Genomic DNA, 16,644 nt, shown 5'->3' on the forward strand with positions numbered 1-16,644 from the left:
GCTGTATAATTAGCCTTTAACATATACAGTGGGGAACTCTGGAGAACCTCAAGGCAGAAGGCCACTGCATTTAAATTTACATTTAAGGCATTTAGCAGACGCTCTTCTCCAGAGCGACTTACAAAAGTGCTTTGCTATTCACCCAAGAAAAACCTCAGCTAGTTAGAATAGACTAATAGTTCAAAGATACCTCTAAGCTTTAGACTCTACTAAACACAAGACAATAAGGTGACCATAGTACTCAGCTATTCGCCCAAGTAATCTCGGAGGAGGAGGGTCTTCAGTCTGGGTTTGAAGACAGCGAGTGTTGGACTCTGCTGTTCGGACACCCAGGGGAAGCTCGTTCCACCACTGCGGTGCAGGACAGAAAAAAGTCTGGACACTTGTCTTCCACGGATTTTGAGGGATGGCGGGTCGAGCCGAGTCGTACTTGAAGCTCGAAGGCCACTGCACGCCACACATGTTCCCCAGCAGGTTGCACAGCAGCCAGTGTTCATTCCTCGCAGCGTGTTAGTGCCACAGTACCACTTAACATTTCGCCATCTCCATATCTACTATTTATGCAGTACAGTATAAAAGTTCTAGTCGTCTATAAAAATTATGTGAAAAAGCTGCTTATCTGGGCAGTGAGTGTTTATCTCCTCAGTAAAACACTGATATTAGAATAAACACTATTAATAACACTCCTACAGAAAGTGGTGGAGGTTCTCCATCACTGTGTTCATCATTAGAACATCTCCAGAGTTCTCCTCATGGAGTCTAGTATTATTTAGAGTTCTCCTCAGATCAACACCTGGTTTGATGGTAAATCAGGGCTTAATGATGGTAAATCAGGTGAGCTGCTGCTGCTGCTGCTGATGATGGAGTTGAACACATCCTCCACGCTGTGCTGGCTGGACTGGGGGGCGTCCAGGAGAAACCTGGAGGAGCCGAGCTTTGTTCTTCAGACTAACTCATAAGCTCTTTTTATATCTTTTTATATATATATAGTAGTCCGTCTCTTTCTCTGCATACTTTGTTAGCCTCCTTTCACCCTGTTCTTCAATGCTTCAAGATAACAGCTGCTCTGTGGTATATATATATGGAAGAAAATAAGAGACCACCCTACATGATCAGTTTCTCTGGTTTTACTATTTATAGGCAGTGTGTTTAAGGGAAATGAATGAACATAACATTTGTGTTGTATTTCATAAACCATGGACAACATTTTCCTAAATTCCATTTTACCTTAATTCTAATTAAAAAGATTTGCTATTTAGAGCAATTTATTTGCAGAAATGGCAACTGCTCAAAAACAACTGCTCAAAAAATGCAAAACCCGATTATAATGATTATAATAAAATAAGTTATTTATACACAGTACTAATATTTGACTGTTGAGAGCATTCAGAAATCACTATGGTGAAAGAACCTTGACTGCCAATCACAGCGCTCATGTCTCGGCAGATGTCTCTCCACTAGTCTTTCACAATGCTGTTGGAACTTTATACCATTCATAGTCTGCAAATTCAGCTTTGTTTGATGAAACACCTGGAATAAAATGCCTGCCGTACACATAAAGATGCAAATTTAAAGACATTTAAGTGGTCTCTTTATTTTTTCCAGAGCTGTATATCAAAACAGCACAAGATTTCAGAAAATGACTTCAAATTTACATCCAGAACAGCTGTCGATTTAAGGTCTGTAAGATAAACAGAAAATGCTAATCATCTCAAATATTTCAGCATGAAGAGTTAGTTAGCTGGTGGAAAAGTTGATGGATGTCACCACATGATGTTGAGCGTTTCGTGCCGTTCCATCCTCCTATGTTCTACAGCTGCTCTGCTGTCTATGCTATGCTGTTTCTGGTGTGAGGTGGCTTAAAGTCCCAGACAGTGCTGCGTAAAATATTAATAAATCCGTATGAAAGCAAAATGCATTGTAATATTAAACATCCGTCAACGTTAGTGTGAAGAAAACAAGATAGAAGACTGATGAAGCGCCGCTAAACTACTCTCTGAAAACTGCTAATTAGGCCTTTTTAACTGGGTGTTCAGGACTCCCGGGTTGTCATACAACAGAACTAGACGGCAGCACAGATTTGGATTTTCTGGGCCTTTCGAAATTTAGCATTGGCTTCAAACCAGTGAAGAAGTTAGCCTAGTTAGTTATAGTAATATATACAGAGCTATATGGACAAAAGTATTGGGACACCTGCTCAATCATTGTTTCTTCCCAAATCAAGGGTATTAATAAAATAGTTTCTTCTGCTTTTGTTAAGTAACTGTCTCTACTGTCCAGGGAAGAAGACTTTCTACTAGATTTTGAAGGGGCATGGTTGTGAGGATATAGCAGCAAGTGAGGTCGTTAGTGAGATCAGGATGTTGGATGATGATCACCAACCCACTTCATCAAAAGTACTGGATGAAGCACCACCACCCATCCTTTCAGAGTTTGACAGTTATTCCACTGCTCCACAGCTCAATGCTGGGGGGCTTTATACCCCTCTAGCCCATATCTGGCGTTAGACAGCATCTGCTCCAGAGAGTCCTATTCTATTCTATATTATGTTCTATAGCAGCCGAGTGCATTCGTTAGAAGGGGTGTCCAGAAACATTTGGACATTATGGACTATATTGCCATATATTTGATTTCCACTGAGTGTCACTCATAAAAAGCCCCTTTTGCCCACCTAGACAAAAGGAGGTGGAGGTGTTGTAAAAACCTTATGCAGACCACTGTGTTCTGGATACAGCGGCAACGCCGCCATCGACCAGGCGTTCACATGCAGTTAAAGACATTTCCAATGGGCCGTTTGCACGCAAGTTTATAAGGTCATCGCTAATATCCACTGCTCCAACACACTGATTGTCATAAATCAGTGCGTGTTCACTAATCGCATCAGCAATTAGCTGCTTAATCTGCACGCAGGGCAGCCCAGGCCCAAGGGACAGCTTTAATCAATGACCACTAAAGATTTCTTCATTAATGTCTTCATGACCTCTTATATCTACACAGCTACCGCAAACATCATTTCAGCCGCAGGCTGAACTAATCGGCGGCCGAGATCCTTTTGTCCGAGAGTAATCAAGAGTGGCTCTTATGGCGCCGATGCGTTCAAGCGCTCAAATCGCTCAAACCGAGAGCCTTAAATCGTCTTTGTGCCAGCGATGCTGATGGAGCTCTTATGGTTAGTAGAAAAGTGCAGTCATTAACTTACCCATTAGAAGAAGCAGTTATCACTGACAGTGATAAATGCAACAGTTATACATTAATTATGTAATGTAACGTGTATAATTAATGATGTTGCATAACTCATAACCAGAGTAGAGAAAATTTTTACACCTTTTTCAATTAACTACAAACAAAGCAGGGAAAGTGGAGACCTCTCAATATAAATTGAATATAATACAATTTATTTTACAACTGTTTAATAAATTGTCATTTATGACAGTTCTGAGTTCTGTAATGTAAATACAATTATTATTATTATTATTATTATTTATTATTATTATTAGTAGTAGTAGTAGTAGTAGTAGTAGTATTATTAATCAGTCGCATAACACTAAAATGTGCATGTTCTTATTTGATATTTTAGACTCTTACATTTATAAAATGCCTGTTTTGTGAATCAAAATGAGAATATTTAGTATTTATGTGCTGTTTACCCACATTTTATGTTTTCTATTTTAATTATTTTCTGATTTCATATTTATGTATAGGTGCTATATCAGTAAAATAAGCAAAAGTAAAAGTAATAACTTTTTTATTAATGTTAGTTAGTGTTGGTCCTAGTAGTAGTATTTGTCATCTTAGTAATAGAAATAGTCTTACTAGTAGTCTTAGTAGAAGTAAAAGGAGTAGTCTTAGGAGGAGTGTTAGTAGTAATAGTAGTAGTAGTAGTGTTAGGAGTAATGGTAGTAGTAATAGTGTTAGTAATAGTGTTAGTAGTAGTAGTAGTGTTAGTAGTAGTGTTAGTAGTAGTAGTGTTAGTAGTAGTGTTAGTAATAGTGTTAGTAGTAGTAGTAGTGTTAGTGGTAGTAGTAGAAGTGTTAGAAATTTGAGTAGTTGTACTTGTAGTAGTAGTTTTTGCACTGTGCATTTATTTCCCTGAAGAAAGCGTAGAGCAGGACCCCTGAATGAGCCCTGAGTCTCCTTCAGATCAGCTCTCTGCTTGTTACTGCAGTTAAATGGAAACTGTGAAAGATAGCAGATACCTTGTTCACACTGGGGAAATGAACGGCTGTTATTATCACCTAAATTAATAGAATCTATCAGGACAGGAGCGCCGAGAACACACTGCTCCTGAGCTCAGAGGTGTGCTGCTGCTGGTTCAGCTAGGTGTGCCTTTGTGTGCACCCGTAGGTGCTGGTTTGTGTAAAAAAAAAAAGAAAACTTTTCCTCCTTAATGTTCCTCACACAGTGAATTCACACCTGGAGCAGGTGCAGCAGCAGGCTACAGCTCCACCCCACAAAGATAAAATAAGAACTGTGTGTGTAAGTGTGTGACAGACCGTACACACACACAGTGATGGGGATGTCGGAGTGTCCTGGGAGACTCAGACTGGAGCGCTGTTCAGAAATTACACACAGTTCCTCACTGCAGCAGCCTCAGAGCTCTTACAGGAACAGCCACCCTCAGCCAGCCTCCCTGCTCCGCTCCAGTCATACTGGGTGTAGCATCATACTGGGTGTCAGAGGATCATGAGGAAATGGCACCAGTTGATTTCAGATATCAGTAGAAGAGGCAGTGGGATCTTTCACCTGGAAATTCAATTCAGTTCTGTTTGATTCAGTTTAATTCAGTTCAGTGCAATTTGGTTCAGTTAAACTCCGCACAGGTCAATTTCAGTTCAGATTTGTTGGTCCATTCTAGTTCAGTTCAGCTTAGTTAGATTCAGTTTGATTCAATTCAGTACAGTTTGGTTCAGTTCACCTCAGTTAGATTCATTTTGATTCAATTCAGTTCAGTTCAGCTCAGTTAGATTCCATTTGATTCAATTCAGCACAGTTTAGTTCAGTTCAGTTCAGCTCAGTTAGATTTAGTGTGATTCAATTCAGTACAATTTAGTTCAGTTCAGCTCAGTTAGATTCAGTTTGATTCAATTCAGTACAATTTAGTTCAGTTCAGCTCAGTTAGATTCAGTTAGATTCAGTTCAGTACAGTTTGGTTTAGTTCAGCTCAATTAGATTGCGTTTGATTTAGTTCTGTAAAGTTTAGTTCAGTTCAGTTCAGCTCAGTTTGATTCAGTTTGGTAAAGTTTAGTTAAGTTCAGCTCAGTTAGATTCCATTTGATTCAGTTCATTACAGTTTAGTTCAGTTCAGTTCAGCTTAGTTTGATTCAGTTTTGTTCAGTTTAGCTCAGTTTGATTCAATTCAGTTCAGTTCAGCTCAGTTAGATTCTATTTGATTCAATACAGTACAGTTCAGTTCAGTTCAGCTCAGTTAGATTTAGTGTGATTCAATTCAGTACAGTTTAGTTCAGTTCAGCTCAGTTAGATTTAGTGTGATTCAATTCATTACAGTTTAGTTCAGTTCAGCTCAGTTAGATTAAGGTTGATTTAGTTCTGTTTAGTTCAGTTCAGCTCAGTTTGATTCAATTTGATTCAGTTTGGTAAAGCTTAGTTCAGTTCAGCTCAGTTAGATTCCATTTGATTCAGTTCATTACAGTTTAGTTCAGTTCAGTTCAGCTTAGTTTGATTCAGTTTGATTCAGTTCAGTACAATTTAGTTCAGTTCAGCCCAGTTAGATTCCATTTGATTCAGTTCAGCTCAGTTTGATTCAGTTTGATTCAGTTCAGTTTAGTTCAGTTCTGCTCAGTTTGATTTATTTCAATACAGTTTAGTTCGGTTCAGCTCAGTTAGATTCAGTTCAATACAGTTTAGTTCAGTTCAGCTCAGCTAGATTCAGTTTGATTCAATTTAGTACAGTTTTGTTCAGTTTAGCTCAGTTTGATTCAATTCAGTTCAGTTCAGCTCAGTTAGATTCTATTTGATTCAATACAGTACAGTTCAGTTCAGCTCAGTTAGATTTAGTGTGATTCAATTCAGTACAGTTTAGTTCAGTTCAGCTCAGTTAGATTTAGTGTGATTCAATTCATTACAGTTTAGTTCAGTTCAGCTCAGTTAGATTAAGGTTGATTTAGTTCTGTTTAGTTCAGTTCAGCTCAGTTAGATTCCGTTTGATTCAGTTCAGCTCAGTTTGATTTAGTTTGATTCAGTTCGGTACAGTTTAGTTCAGTTCTGCTCAGTTTGATTCAGTTCAGTACAGTTTAGTTCAGTTCAGCTCAGTTAGATTAAGGTTGATTTAGTTCTGTTTAGTTCAGTTCAGCTCAGTTAGATTCCGTTTGATTCAGTTCAGCTCAGTTTGATTTAGTTTGATTCAGTTCGGTACAGTTTAGTTCAGTTCTGCTCAGTTTGATTCAGTTCAGTACAGTTTAGTTCAGTTCAGCTCAGTTAGATTCCGTTTGATTCAGTTCACTACAGTTTAGTTTTCAGGCTTATTTATTAGACTGGCTCATCCAGGTTTGCCTGCTTTCCCTCTTAATTGAGCTTAGCATGTCGCTAAATTCGCAACTACAGTGGGCACAGTTGTTTTTGCCCACCTGTTTTCAGAGCGTGACTTTACCACTCCCACATGTTTTGGGGGCTGGATTCCCGTCAGTTCTGTGAATCGCAGCAAAATCCATGAGTTTCTCTGTTCTTCTGTAAAAGGAAGGTCTGAATTCGTGTTTTAGAGGCCTTCACACTGAACGCATGGCTTTATGCTCCATGGTTGGATGGTTCATGGTAAGAATAGCTGTTGATGCTGGAGTCGGTTCGAAAGCATGACTTCCTTGACTTTGTTGGAACTGGCACGAGGAAACCCAGCTGAAGAGCTATATACAGCGTCAAGGTTAGGACTTAAGGTGGCTTTTTTGTTCTTGCAAATTTATTCATGTAAAATCCAGCAGCTTCGCCCTTGCTTGTTAGAATTCATGCGAGTTGTTTGCCAGGTCGGTTTGGGAGAGTAGCAACCTGCCAGATTCTCTACAGATATCGCACAGGGGCCGTGAGGTGCAGCTCATTTAAAGGCCTTTGCTCCCTGAACTTCTGCTTCTCTTTAACTGAAGATATGATTATTATTTGAGAAGTTTCATGCCGAGCTGTCTCATTTAGAAGCAAGCGAGCGTTCGGTTAAGCAGATTTCATTGCTCCTAAAATCGAAGGAGTCTTCCAGAGCTTTGTCAAAGTTGCCGTCTGTCGCGAGCGGGTTTAAGGTTAGTCCATCTTCTTGGCGCTAATTCAGGCTTTAGTGGCGGAGGAGCCGAGGCTATTTGAAGCAGCAGGGTTTTCGGAGTGTTTGGCCTGCAGGTGCTCTCGCCTTATGTGTCAAATCCTATTTCATTTAGGCCAGGGAGGAAGATGGATGGAAAAAGTGGAGTCAGTCTGTCTATGTGTTTGAGAAGTTCAAAGTGAAATCTTGAGCTTCTACTTTCTTTTCTTTTCTTTTTTTTTTAACCACAGAGGCATTTTAATCCCTCTCAGCTGGTCAGAAGATGCTCCTTCAGATCAGCCCACTTTTCTTTTCTCCCCTCCTTAATGAATTGATGTTCTTCTCAAGTTCGTCTCTACTCCCGATACTGACAGACAACATATCATCGCAAATTGACCTTTATTTTCATCTTAATTATGATTATTTTGATTACAGATTGAACTACAGTGTAGAAACACCATATACAATTATTAGGGATGTCCCGATCCGATCCTTTAATGGATCGGGTATTGGCTACTTTAATCGGCTACTTTAATCCTAAGTAATCCTAAATTCCGAGTCTCTGTTTTAACCACAGTGTTCAGAACGCCATCTGGTGTCCTCAAGGCTCCATTAACGGGCATTATTACCCAGCCGGCTGCAGAAGCAGTGCAGACTTTCTCAGAAGGTCAACAAAAGCTGAGAGTCTGTGGAGCTATTTTACATAATAGACCATAATATCTGACCCTTTCTAAAACTCTCACTGAAACGCTCCGTTTTACCAGCGGGAGAACCGGAGAACCGCTCAGCTTTGTGTATGTGTATGACGCATTGCGGAAGTCCTGTTAGCACACTGTTTAAGAGTTCACAAACTGTGTGAGGAGACTTTAAGTTAGGGGGGATAACTTGGAGAACGTTGGGCTGGAGTTTGGGCATCTCCTGCTTTGTGGTAGAAGGAGCTTGGACTGACCTTGGAGAGATATGACTGAGTTAAAGGAATGTGACGGGGTGGTTGCTGAAGAATGGAGCACCTTTATTTCTAAGAGTGTGGCTCATTTTAACCAGGCCATATTGCTGTCTTGGCAGTGAATTGTCAACACAGGTGCGTGCAGCCCATCACGGCGTACACCCCCAGTTTTTACGCCACTGAAATAGCAATCCGCCAGTCAGACCGCACCTGGCTCTTAAAGGGAATGGCGAGGGACCATTAAGAGACTCAGTACATGCCTTTTGAGCGTTTCCAGTCGTGCAAGGCGTATTTTTCCCGTCGCTACGATCGGAAAGACACACTGGCATTTTTTCTGTATGGTGTAAACGCTAAAATCTGATCTTTGGAAATCAGATTAGAGCCGCTTGGCCAGCATGAAATGAGTCAAACACTCTTAAAAATAAAGATTAATGAAAGGTTAAATAAAATTGTTACGTTCACAAGTGCACAGTCTTGCAGATTCCGAACTTTGAATCAATGCCGTTTTTGGGTTTACGGGTGGAAAAGGAGGTTTGAATTGGGTGGAAAGTTATTGTTGTGTGTACGGTTCAGTCAGTGACATTACAGCAAATAGAAGCGGTCAGACGTCTGGACTCAAAGCTGTGGATATGCAGTGTAATTTGACTGGAACTGAAGGATTGGCTTGCAGGAGCTTTTTTAATCAGGGTTCATGTGTATTGAAAAACCTGCAGTAATACCTGCAGGCCTGTAAGGGTTATTGTGCTGAAAGTGGATCTGAAAAGCATCACTGCTCATTTGAACTGAGCTAAACCAGCCGAACCTTTCAGTCTTCATTCAGTGTGGTTTCAAACATGAGAATGTGATCTCGCCCACATTCAGAACTGCTGTCTTCAGGACACTTGGTGTAATAGGAAGCTGTGAAATGGACCTTGACTCTGAAGCGAACGAGCTGGCACTCTCGCAGCAATGCCTATGTGAATCCACTTCAGCAGCAGCGTATAGAGCATTAACCTGTGGCCCTCCGACTGTGCTCTGTTCTGCAGGAGACGGGCGGCTCCAGAACTATTCCAGAGATCGTTATTCCCTCCAGGCAGCTGGACAGTGAGCTGAGGCGCATGAAGAGAGATTGGGTTATTCCTCCGATTAACGTCCCGGAGAACTCCAGAGGGCCTTTTCCACAGGAACTTGTCAGGGTAAGGTCAACAGCCTCTCTTTTTCCCTCTCCCGCTTGCACACACGGGTGGCCGAGTCTACCCAGAACACCCTGCGCTCCCGTCGTATACAGAGATCACGCGCATACATGAGCTCTCTGAAAATGCACATGCGCCCGTGCTCTTCCCAGGCCTACGCGTATAGCGTGCCCCGCAGACAACGCATAATCCCCACACGCTGCCGAAAACCCACACAGTTCACACACCCACACACACCATCTGCTGTCTTAGAGTCAAAGAATCCGCCACTACTGCAGCAGAAGACAGAGCTGCGACAGGGGGACCGAACGTTGGCGAAAGTTATAATTAATTTCGGTGTGACATTGAAGAGCTTAATCTGTCGTAAACCAGAAGGTGAACGTGCACCAGCACACTTACGTACGCGTGCATGCAGATGCAGACACTATGCAGATTCCTCAAAGCTCGACCATGTTCACATATCAGTGTTGCAGTGGCGCAAAATGGATTGTTTCTACATAGATCAGATTTTTTCTGCATTGTGTGAACACAAAAATCTGATCTTTTGAAATCCGATTTGAGCCACTTTGACTGTAATCACTTTGAGGGCCCTGTCTTACACCCTCTTTGCTATCTTACACCCTACCAGCGGTCTACGTTCACGCCTTCCACCTGCATTGATGGGTGTGGTGGTCTCGAAATGAGGGGTATTGCTACGTATCTTCGCAACGGAAACCACAGGAGGAGCTCCACTGACTGAAACAACCTAGACAGACGTCAACAGTCAGACGTTCGCTCGTTACTATCTGGGCAGTGAATTGTCAACACAGGCGCGTGCAGCCCAACGCTCGTTTCCCCCCCCCAGCTTTACACCACTATAGTAGCAACCCCCCAAAGTCAGACCGCACCTGGCTCTTAAAGAGAACGGCAAGAGACACACTGATTGGTTTATTACTGCACGGTACACCCCCCACCCCCCCCCCCCAAAAAAAAAACAAAACAAAACAAAAAAAAACACACCCATGATTAATTAAGAGACTCAGTACATGCCTGTTGTGCATTTCGAGCCGAGCAACTTTTCTCGTCGTTACCATAGCAAAGACACACTGAGACTGACATTTTTTCTGTATGGTGTAAACGCTAAAATCTGATCTTTTGAAATCAGTTCAGCGCTGCTTGGCCAGTATGAAATGAGTCAAATACTCTTACAAATTAAGATGCTACAAAACCGTACAAGAGATGTGAGTGTGAGGAACCTTTTAAAGCTTTAAAGAACTCTATGTAAAGGTTCTTTACCAGTTTAGAGGTTCCTCCCACACTTAAAAGTGGCCAGCGTTCACAGATCTTTTCCACATTGTGTGAACACAAGAGTCTGATTTTTAAAAATCAGTTTTGAGCCATTTTGACTGTTTAAAGTGATCAGATTTTCTTCTGCCATGTGGACACAAATCTGATCTATTCAAATCTAATCCAAGCCACTTGGCTATGTTTACCTTGACAGTTTGAAGTGATATAAATACAGAAGCAAACACATAATGCAGATTATTGTGTTCACATTTTAGTGATGAGGTGGCGCTAATCTGATTTTTTTTATATGTATTAGATCAGATTTTTTTCTGCATTGTATGAACACAAAAATCTGATCTTTTGAAATCTTTGCCAGAGTTCACATTGACTGTTTAAAGTGAAACGTCTGATTTTTTGTGTCATGTGGTACAAATCCGATCTAATAAAATCTAATACAAGACACTCTGGCTATGTTTACATTATGGTCAGTTCAGACATTTTTCAGATTTTTCATCAGATATATCTGGTGTATTACGTATTAAAAAAGTGGCTCATATTTGATCAGAAAAGATCAGATTTGTGTGTCTAGACTGCTCAGACAACATCAGAACTGCGTCGCATTAAGGCAAAAAATAAGATCTGTTCCATATTCAGCCTCCCAATGTGAACACACCCTCTCACATCACAGGAAACCAAGAAATTAATATGTTTAAATACAGTGATAATGGCATCCTAGGCTGTTCCCATCCCAGGCCTATAATAAAGTCTGCTTTCTGCTCTTGGGTGTGTGTGAATGTGAATGTGTGTGTGTGTGCAGATCCGCTCAGACCATGATAACAAGGTGAACCTGCGCTACAGTGTGACCGGGCCTGGAGCTGACCAGCCGCCCACCGGCATCTTCTCCATCGACCCTATCTCAGGAGAACTGAGCGTGCTCAAGCCTCTCGACCGTGAGCACATCGCCAGCTTCCACGTAAGAACCCCTGACTAACACTGCACTACACTACCTGTCCACGTTTTGGGTCGTCTGGCTTTTCAGTATTCATTTTAATACATATATGAAAATAAATAAAAGCAAGGAGAATTCGTTTGAAGGAAATGGTACCAGTGTGTAAGATCTGTCCGAGTATTTGTGACAGTGCTAGCTTGGGAAAGCCAAAGGCCAATGTTGGAATGTCTAAACTCATCAACACTAAAACCCTTCAGTTGTTTAAACCAGCTTTTGGCCAGAAGATGCTTCAATAAGTGATGAAGATACTTTGATGAAGAAGTGCTGATTTAGATTGAATTAATATCATGCTTTAGAATAAAAACAAAACAATGTAAATGTATAATAATAATAATAATGATCATTTAGACTGAATTAAAATTATGCTTTAGAATAAAAACAAAAAAATGTAAATGTATAATAATAATAATGATAATTTAGATTAAATTAAAATTATGCTTTAGAATAAAAACAAAAAAATGTAAATGTATAATAATAATGATAACTTAGATTGAATTAATGTCATGCTTTAGAATAAAATAAAAAAAAAATACTGAAAATGTTATGCAGTAATTAAAAGGTAATTCAGAATATTGATAATAAACACTTCATATAAACAGTCATATAAACATGTCATTCTTGCCAGGTTTCCTCCAAATTGTTATATAAGGGTTTTTAACACAATGCTCTGTCAGATTTGCCTCATTATACCGAATCTGAATCTGTTGGACTCCTAAACAGAACCTTTGCGGGTTATTTTTCCAGCTAAACAGAAAAGAAACCAAGATAATCGAATGCATGTTCGGGTTATTTTTCAGATTTCAGATGTTTATTATTTGTGACTGTTTTCCATTATGTCATTGAGGAGAGGCTGGATGGCATATGGGCGTTTTCAGTGCCAGAAGATAAGCAAGAGCTGTGAGATGCATTCTCATTTATCTGATGAGTTGTGTTTGGCACGAGGCCTACAAAGTATATCCACACATACATCAGACAGAACTGTTTAATGTACGCATTTGCAGTGTGTGTGTGTGTGCGTGTGTGTGTTTACACTGAATGTTTCCCTTAGACTTAAGACAGTAAAAATGATTCAGATTCCTGCACTCGTTCTGAAACGGAGTCCAAACAGCCGAGCGCAGCAACGCAGCCGTATCTACAAATTTACTGCAACAATTTCACAGTCAGAAACTGCAGCTTCAAGCATTACTGTCAGCGAGTTCTCTCAGAGCTCGCATAGCTGGAGCATTCGAATGAGCAAGCCACGCTCACACACACACTCACACATAACCTTTAATGCCCTTTTAGATCATTTTAACCCTTAAACGCCTGGGACGTTGTTCCACAGCTGTTCATACACACCAAATTAGGCATTTATTAGGAAATCCTGTACACCTACTTATTCATTTAATTATTTCATTGAGCCAATCTGCAGTGGCAGCAGTGCAGTCCATGGGCACATGGCATGACTGTTGGTGTCAGAAGGGCTGATTCTAGTGTTTCTAGAACTGCTGACCTCCTGGGATTTCCACTACAGCAGTCTCTAGAGTTCATCAGAATGCTGTAATAAGGAAACACATCCAGTGAGGGCAGTTCTTCAGTTCTGCAGATGGAAAAAGAGACTGGTTGGAGCTGACAGAAAGACTACAGTAGCTCAGATACCCACTCTGTACAACTGTGGCGAGCAGGAAAGCACATCCAACCTTGAGGCTGATGAGCTACAACAGCAGAAGACCAGAAGACAGAAAGCTGAGGCTGCAGTGGCTCAGCTCAGGCTCACCAAACATGGACAGGTAAAGACTGGAGAGACCAGCAGCCCAGTCTGATGGATCTCTGATGAACTTCTGTCACACAGATGATAGCTTCAGAATTTGCAACCTGGACGATTTGGGCCCATTGCTAGAATGCCACAGTCTATTTGAGCATGGTTGCTGACCATGTGCATCCCTCCATGACCACAGCTTACCATCTTCTAACGGCTACTTCCAGAATGTCTCAAAGCAGAAGCTCTCAAACTGGTTTCATGAACATGACGAGGAGTTGTCCAGTGTTCCTCAGCGGCCTTCCTAGTCACCAGATCTGAATCCAGCAGAACATCTTAGGAATGTGGTAGAGCGGGAGATTCACAGCATGAACCGGATCCTGGAAAATCTGCAGGAATTGTGTGAGGCAAGCATGTCAACATGGGCCAGAATCTCAAAGGAACGGTTCCAGCATCTTGTTGGAAGCCATGCCATGAAGATTTGGGCCTCACACTAGCTTTCTGAAGGACATAATGCATTTTATTAGTAATAATAAAATAAATAATGCCATTTATTAATACAGTCTGTTGTTTGCCACTTATCTCAACATAACAGACTGAGTTTGAGTGGGGTGGGGGAGGGCTAAGAGGGTGGAGAATGAGTTCATGTGTTGGTAGCTGTAAGGATTAATACCTCCCGCATTTTTACGGTCTGGTGAAACTGCGGCCTCCAGAACCCTAATCTGAGAATAAAGAGAGAGAGGTACTTCCACCGAGTGCGGTTGTGTACGTGAGTTTGCGAGCGAGTGTGGGCGGGTGTCTGAGCCGTTATGCTGCAGGCCATAATGCAGTGCTTCTCAACCCAGTGCTAAGGCCCCACCAGGTGGTCCACATTCAGCTCTGTGCCACAACACCATTAACCACACTTCAGTTCTCCACTCTCGTAATTACATATACAGTATACGTATATACGACTGTCCAGGTAGATACTGAATGGCCCCTCTGAGGCCTATGCAACATCAGTGTGATAATTAAATGCTAATTATTATTTAATAATAGATAAATAATAACAATAATGAACAGTATAATAAACTAAATAAGTAAAAATGATAAAATAATAAAATCAGATACATGGTTTCTACCCCCTGGTGGGTTTTTACATGCACTGCATGCGCCAGAAAAAATACATACAGCTCACTGCTGTAATGGATACATGAGAGCATTGTTTTTTGATGGATTATCTACATACACCAATCAGCCATAACATTAGGACCATACTATTAGTATTGTCTCATATTGAGTGGGTCCTTGTGCCGCCACAACAGATCTGCCCAATCAAGACATGGACTCCACAAGACCCCAGAAGGTGTCCTGTGGTATCTGGAACCAAGATGTAGCAGCTGTAAGTTCTGTAAGGTGTGGGGTGGGGCCTCCATAAGCATCAGTGAGCTTTAGGTGCCCATGAACCTGTCGCCGGTTCACCAGTGGACCTTTTTTTTCCCAATTTGAGGCGGCGTCTGCATGGAAAATCAAAAATGTGTGAATCCAGACGGGACTATAAGGACTATCAGGGCTAGAGGGAGATAGAGGTAGGAAACAGTAGGTACACTATTAATTACAAAGGGTTCTTTAAAACAAATGTGGTTGGAGAATGAGTTCACGGGTTGGTAGCTGTAAGGATTAATACCTCCCGCATTTTTACGGTCTGGTGAAACTGCGGCCTCCAGAACCCTAATCTGAGAATAAAGAGAGAGAGGTACTTCCACCGAGTGCGGTTGTGTACGTGAGTTTGCGAGCGAGTGTGGGCGGGTGTCTGAGCCGTTATGCTGCAGGCCATAATGCAGTGCTTCTCAACCCAGTGCTAAGGCCCCACCAGGTGGTCCACATTCAGCTCTGTGCCACAACACCATTAACCACACTTCAGTTCTCCACTCTCGTAATTACATATACAGTATACGTATATACGACTGTCCAGGTAGATACTGAATGGCCCCTCTGAGGCCTATGCAACATCAGTGTGATAATTAAATGCTAATTATTATTTAATAATAGATAAATAATAACAATAATGAACAGTATAATAAACTAAATAAGTAAAAATGATAAAATAATAAAATCAGATACATGGTTTCTACCCCCTGGTGGGTTTTTACATGCACTGCATGCGCCAGAAAAAATACATACAGCTCACTGCTGTAATGGATACATGAGAGCATTGTTTTTTGATGGATTATCTACATACACCAATCAGCCATAACATTAGGACCATACTATTAGTATTGTCTCATATTGAGTGGGTCCTTGTGCCGCCACAACAGATCTGCCCAATCAAGACATGGACTCCACAAGACCCCAGAAGGTGTCCTGTGGTATCTGGAACCAAGATGTAGCAGCTGTAAGTTCTGTAAGGTGTGGGGTGGGGCCTCCATAAGCATCAGTGAGCTTTAGGTGCCCATGAACCTGTCGCCGGTTCACCAGTGGACCTTTTTTTTCCCAATTTGAGGCGGCGTCTGCATGGAAAATCAAAAATGTGTGAATCCAGACGGGACTATAAGGACTATCAGGGCTAGAGGGAGATAGAGGTAGGAAACAGTAGGTACACTATTAATTACAAAGGGTTCTTTAAAACAAATGTGGTTGGAGAATGAGTTCACGGGTTGGTAGCTGTAAGGATTAATACCACCCGCATTTTTACGGTCTGGTGAAACTGCGGCCTCCAGAACCCTAATCTGAGAATAAAGAGAGAGAGGTACTTCCACCGAGTGCGGTTGTGTACGTGAGTTTGCGAGCGAGTGTGGGTGGGTGTCTGAGCCGTTATGCTGCAGGCCATAATGCAGTGCTTCTCAACCCAGTGCTAAGGCCCCACCAGGTGGTCCACATTCAATTTTCCAATACGAGGTGGCATCTGCATGGAAGATGAAGGTGCTACAAAGGGTTCTTTGAGTGATTGCTTAGAAAATAAACTAATTTGGTTCTCTTGTAAAAGAGATCTGTGGTTCTGAAGAATTCTCTGAAGGTTTAGGAAATGCTCACTTGATGTACAGGTTCTTATAGCATTGCTTAAAGGGACTTTGTAGCACTTTTATATAATTTCTGGAGGTACAATGGTCTAAAGGCTGCAGCAGGCTTTCAGCTCAGCTCATGTGTATGGGCTCTCCACTACTGCAGGTGGCACTATGGGGTTTTAAGGTCATTTCCATTGGAAGAGGATCACGCTCTGTATAGTGGCACCTCTTGACCAATCACGTAACTGTGTTTGTGTGCGATGTCTTCGATTGTTCGTTTTCTCTGCAGTTACAC

The 16,644-nt window shown here is 41.5% G+C and overlaps 1 protein-coding gene across 1 annotated transcript in view; it reads left to right on the forward strand.

Moving 5' to 3' along the window:
• LOC140562256 (cadherin-2-like) overlaps window positions 1-16,644 on the forward strand; it is a 171,516-nt gene that overhangs the window by 111,803 nt on the left and 43,069 nt on the right. Inside the window, exons 4-5 of the mRNA XM_072687751.1 lie at window positions 9,206-9,355; window positions 11,436-11,591. Coding sequence (XP_072543852.1) covers window positions 9,206-9,355; window positions 11,436-11,591 — 306 coding nt within the window. The remainder of the gene's footprint in view (window positions 1-9,205; window positions 9,356-11,435; window positions 11,592-16,644) is intronic.

This window comes from Salminus brasiliensis, chromosome 9 (genome assembly GCF_030463535.1).
Source record: "Salminus brasiliensis chromosome 9, fSalBra1.hap2, whole genome shotgun sequence".
Classification (NCBI taxonomy): Eukaryota; Metazoa; Chordata; class Actinopteri; order Characiformes; family Bryconidae; genus Salminus; species Salminus brasiliensis.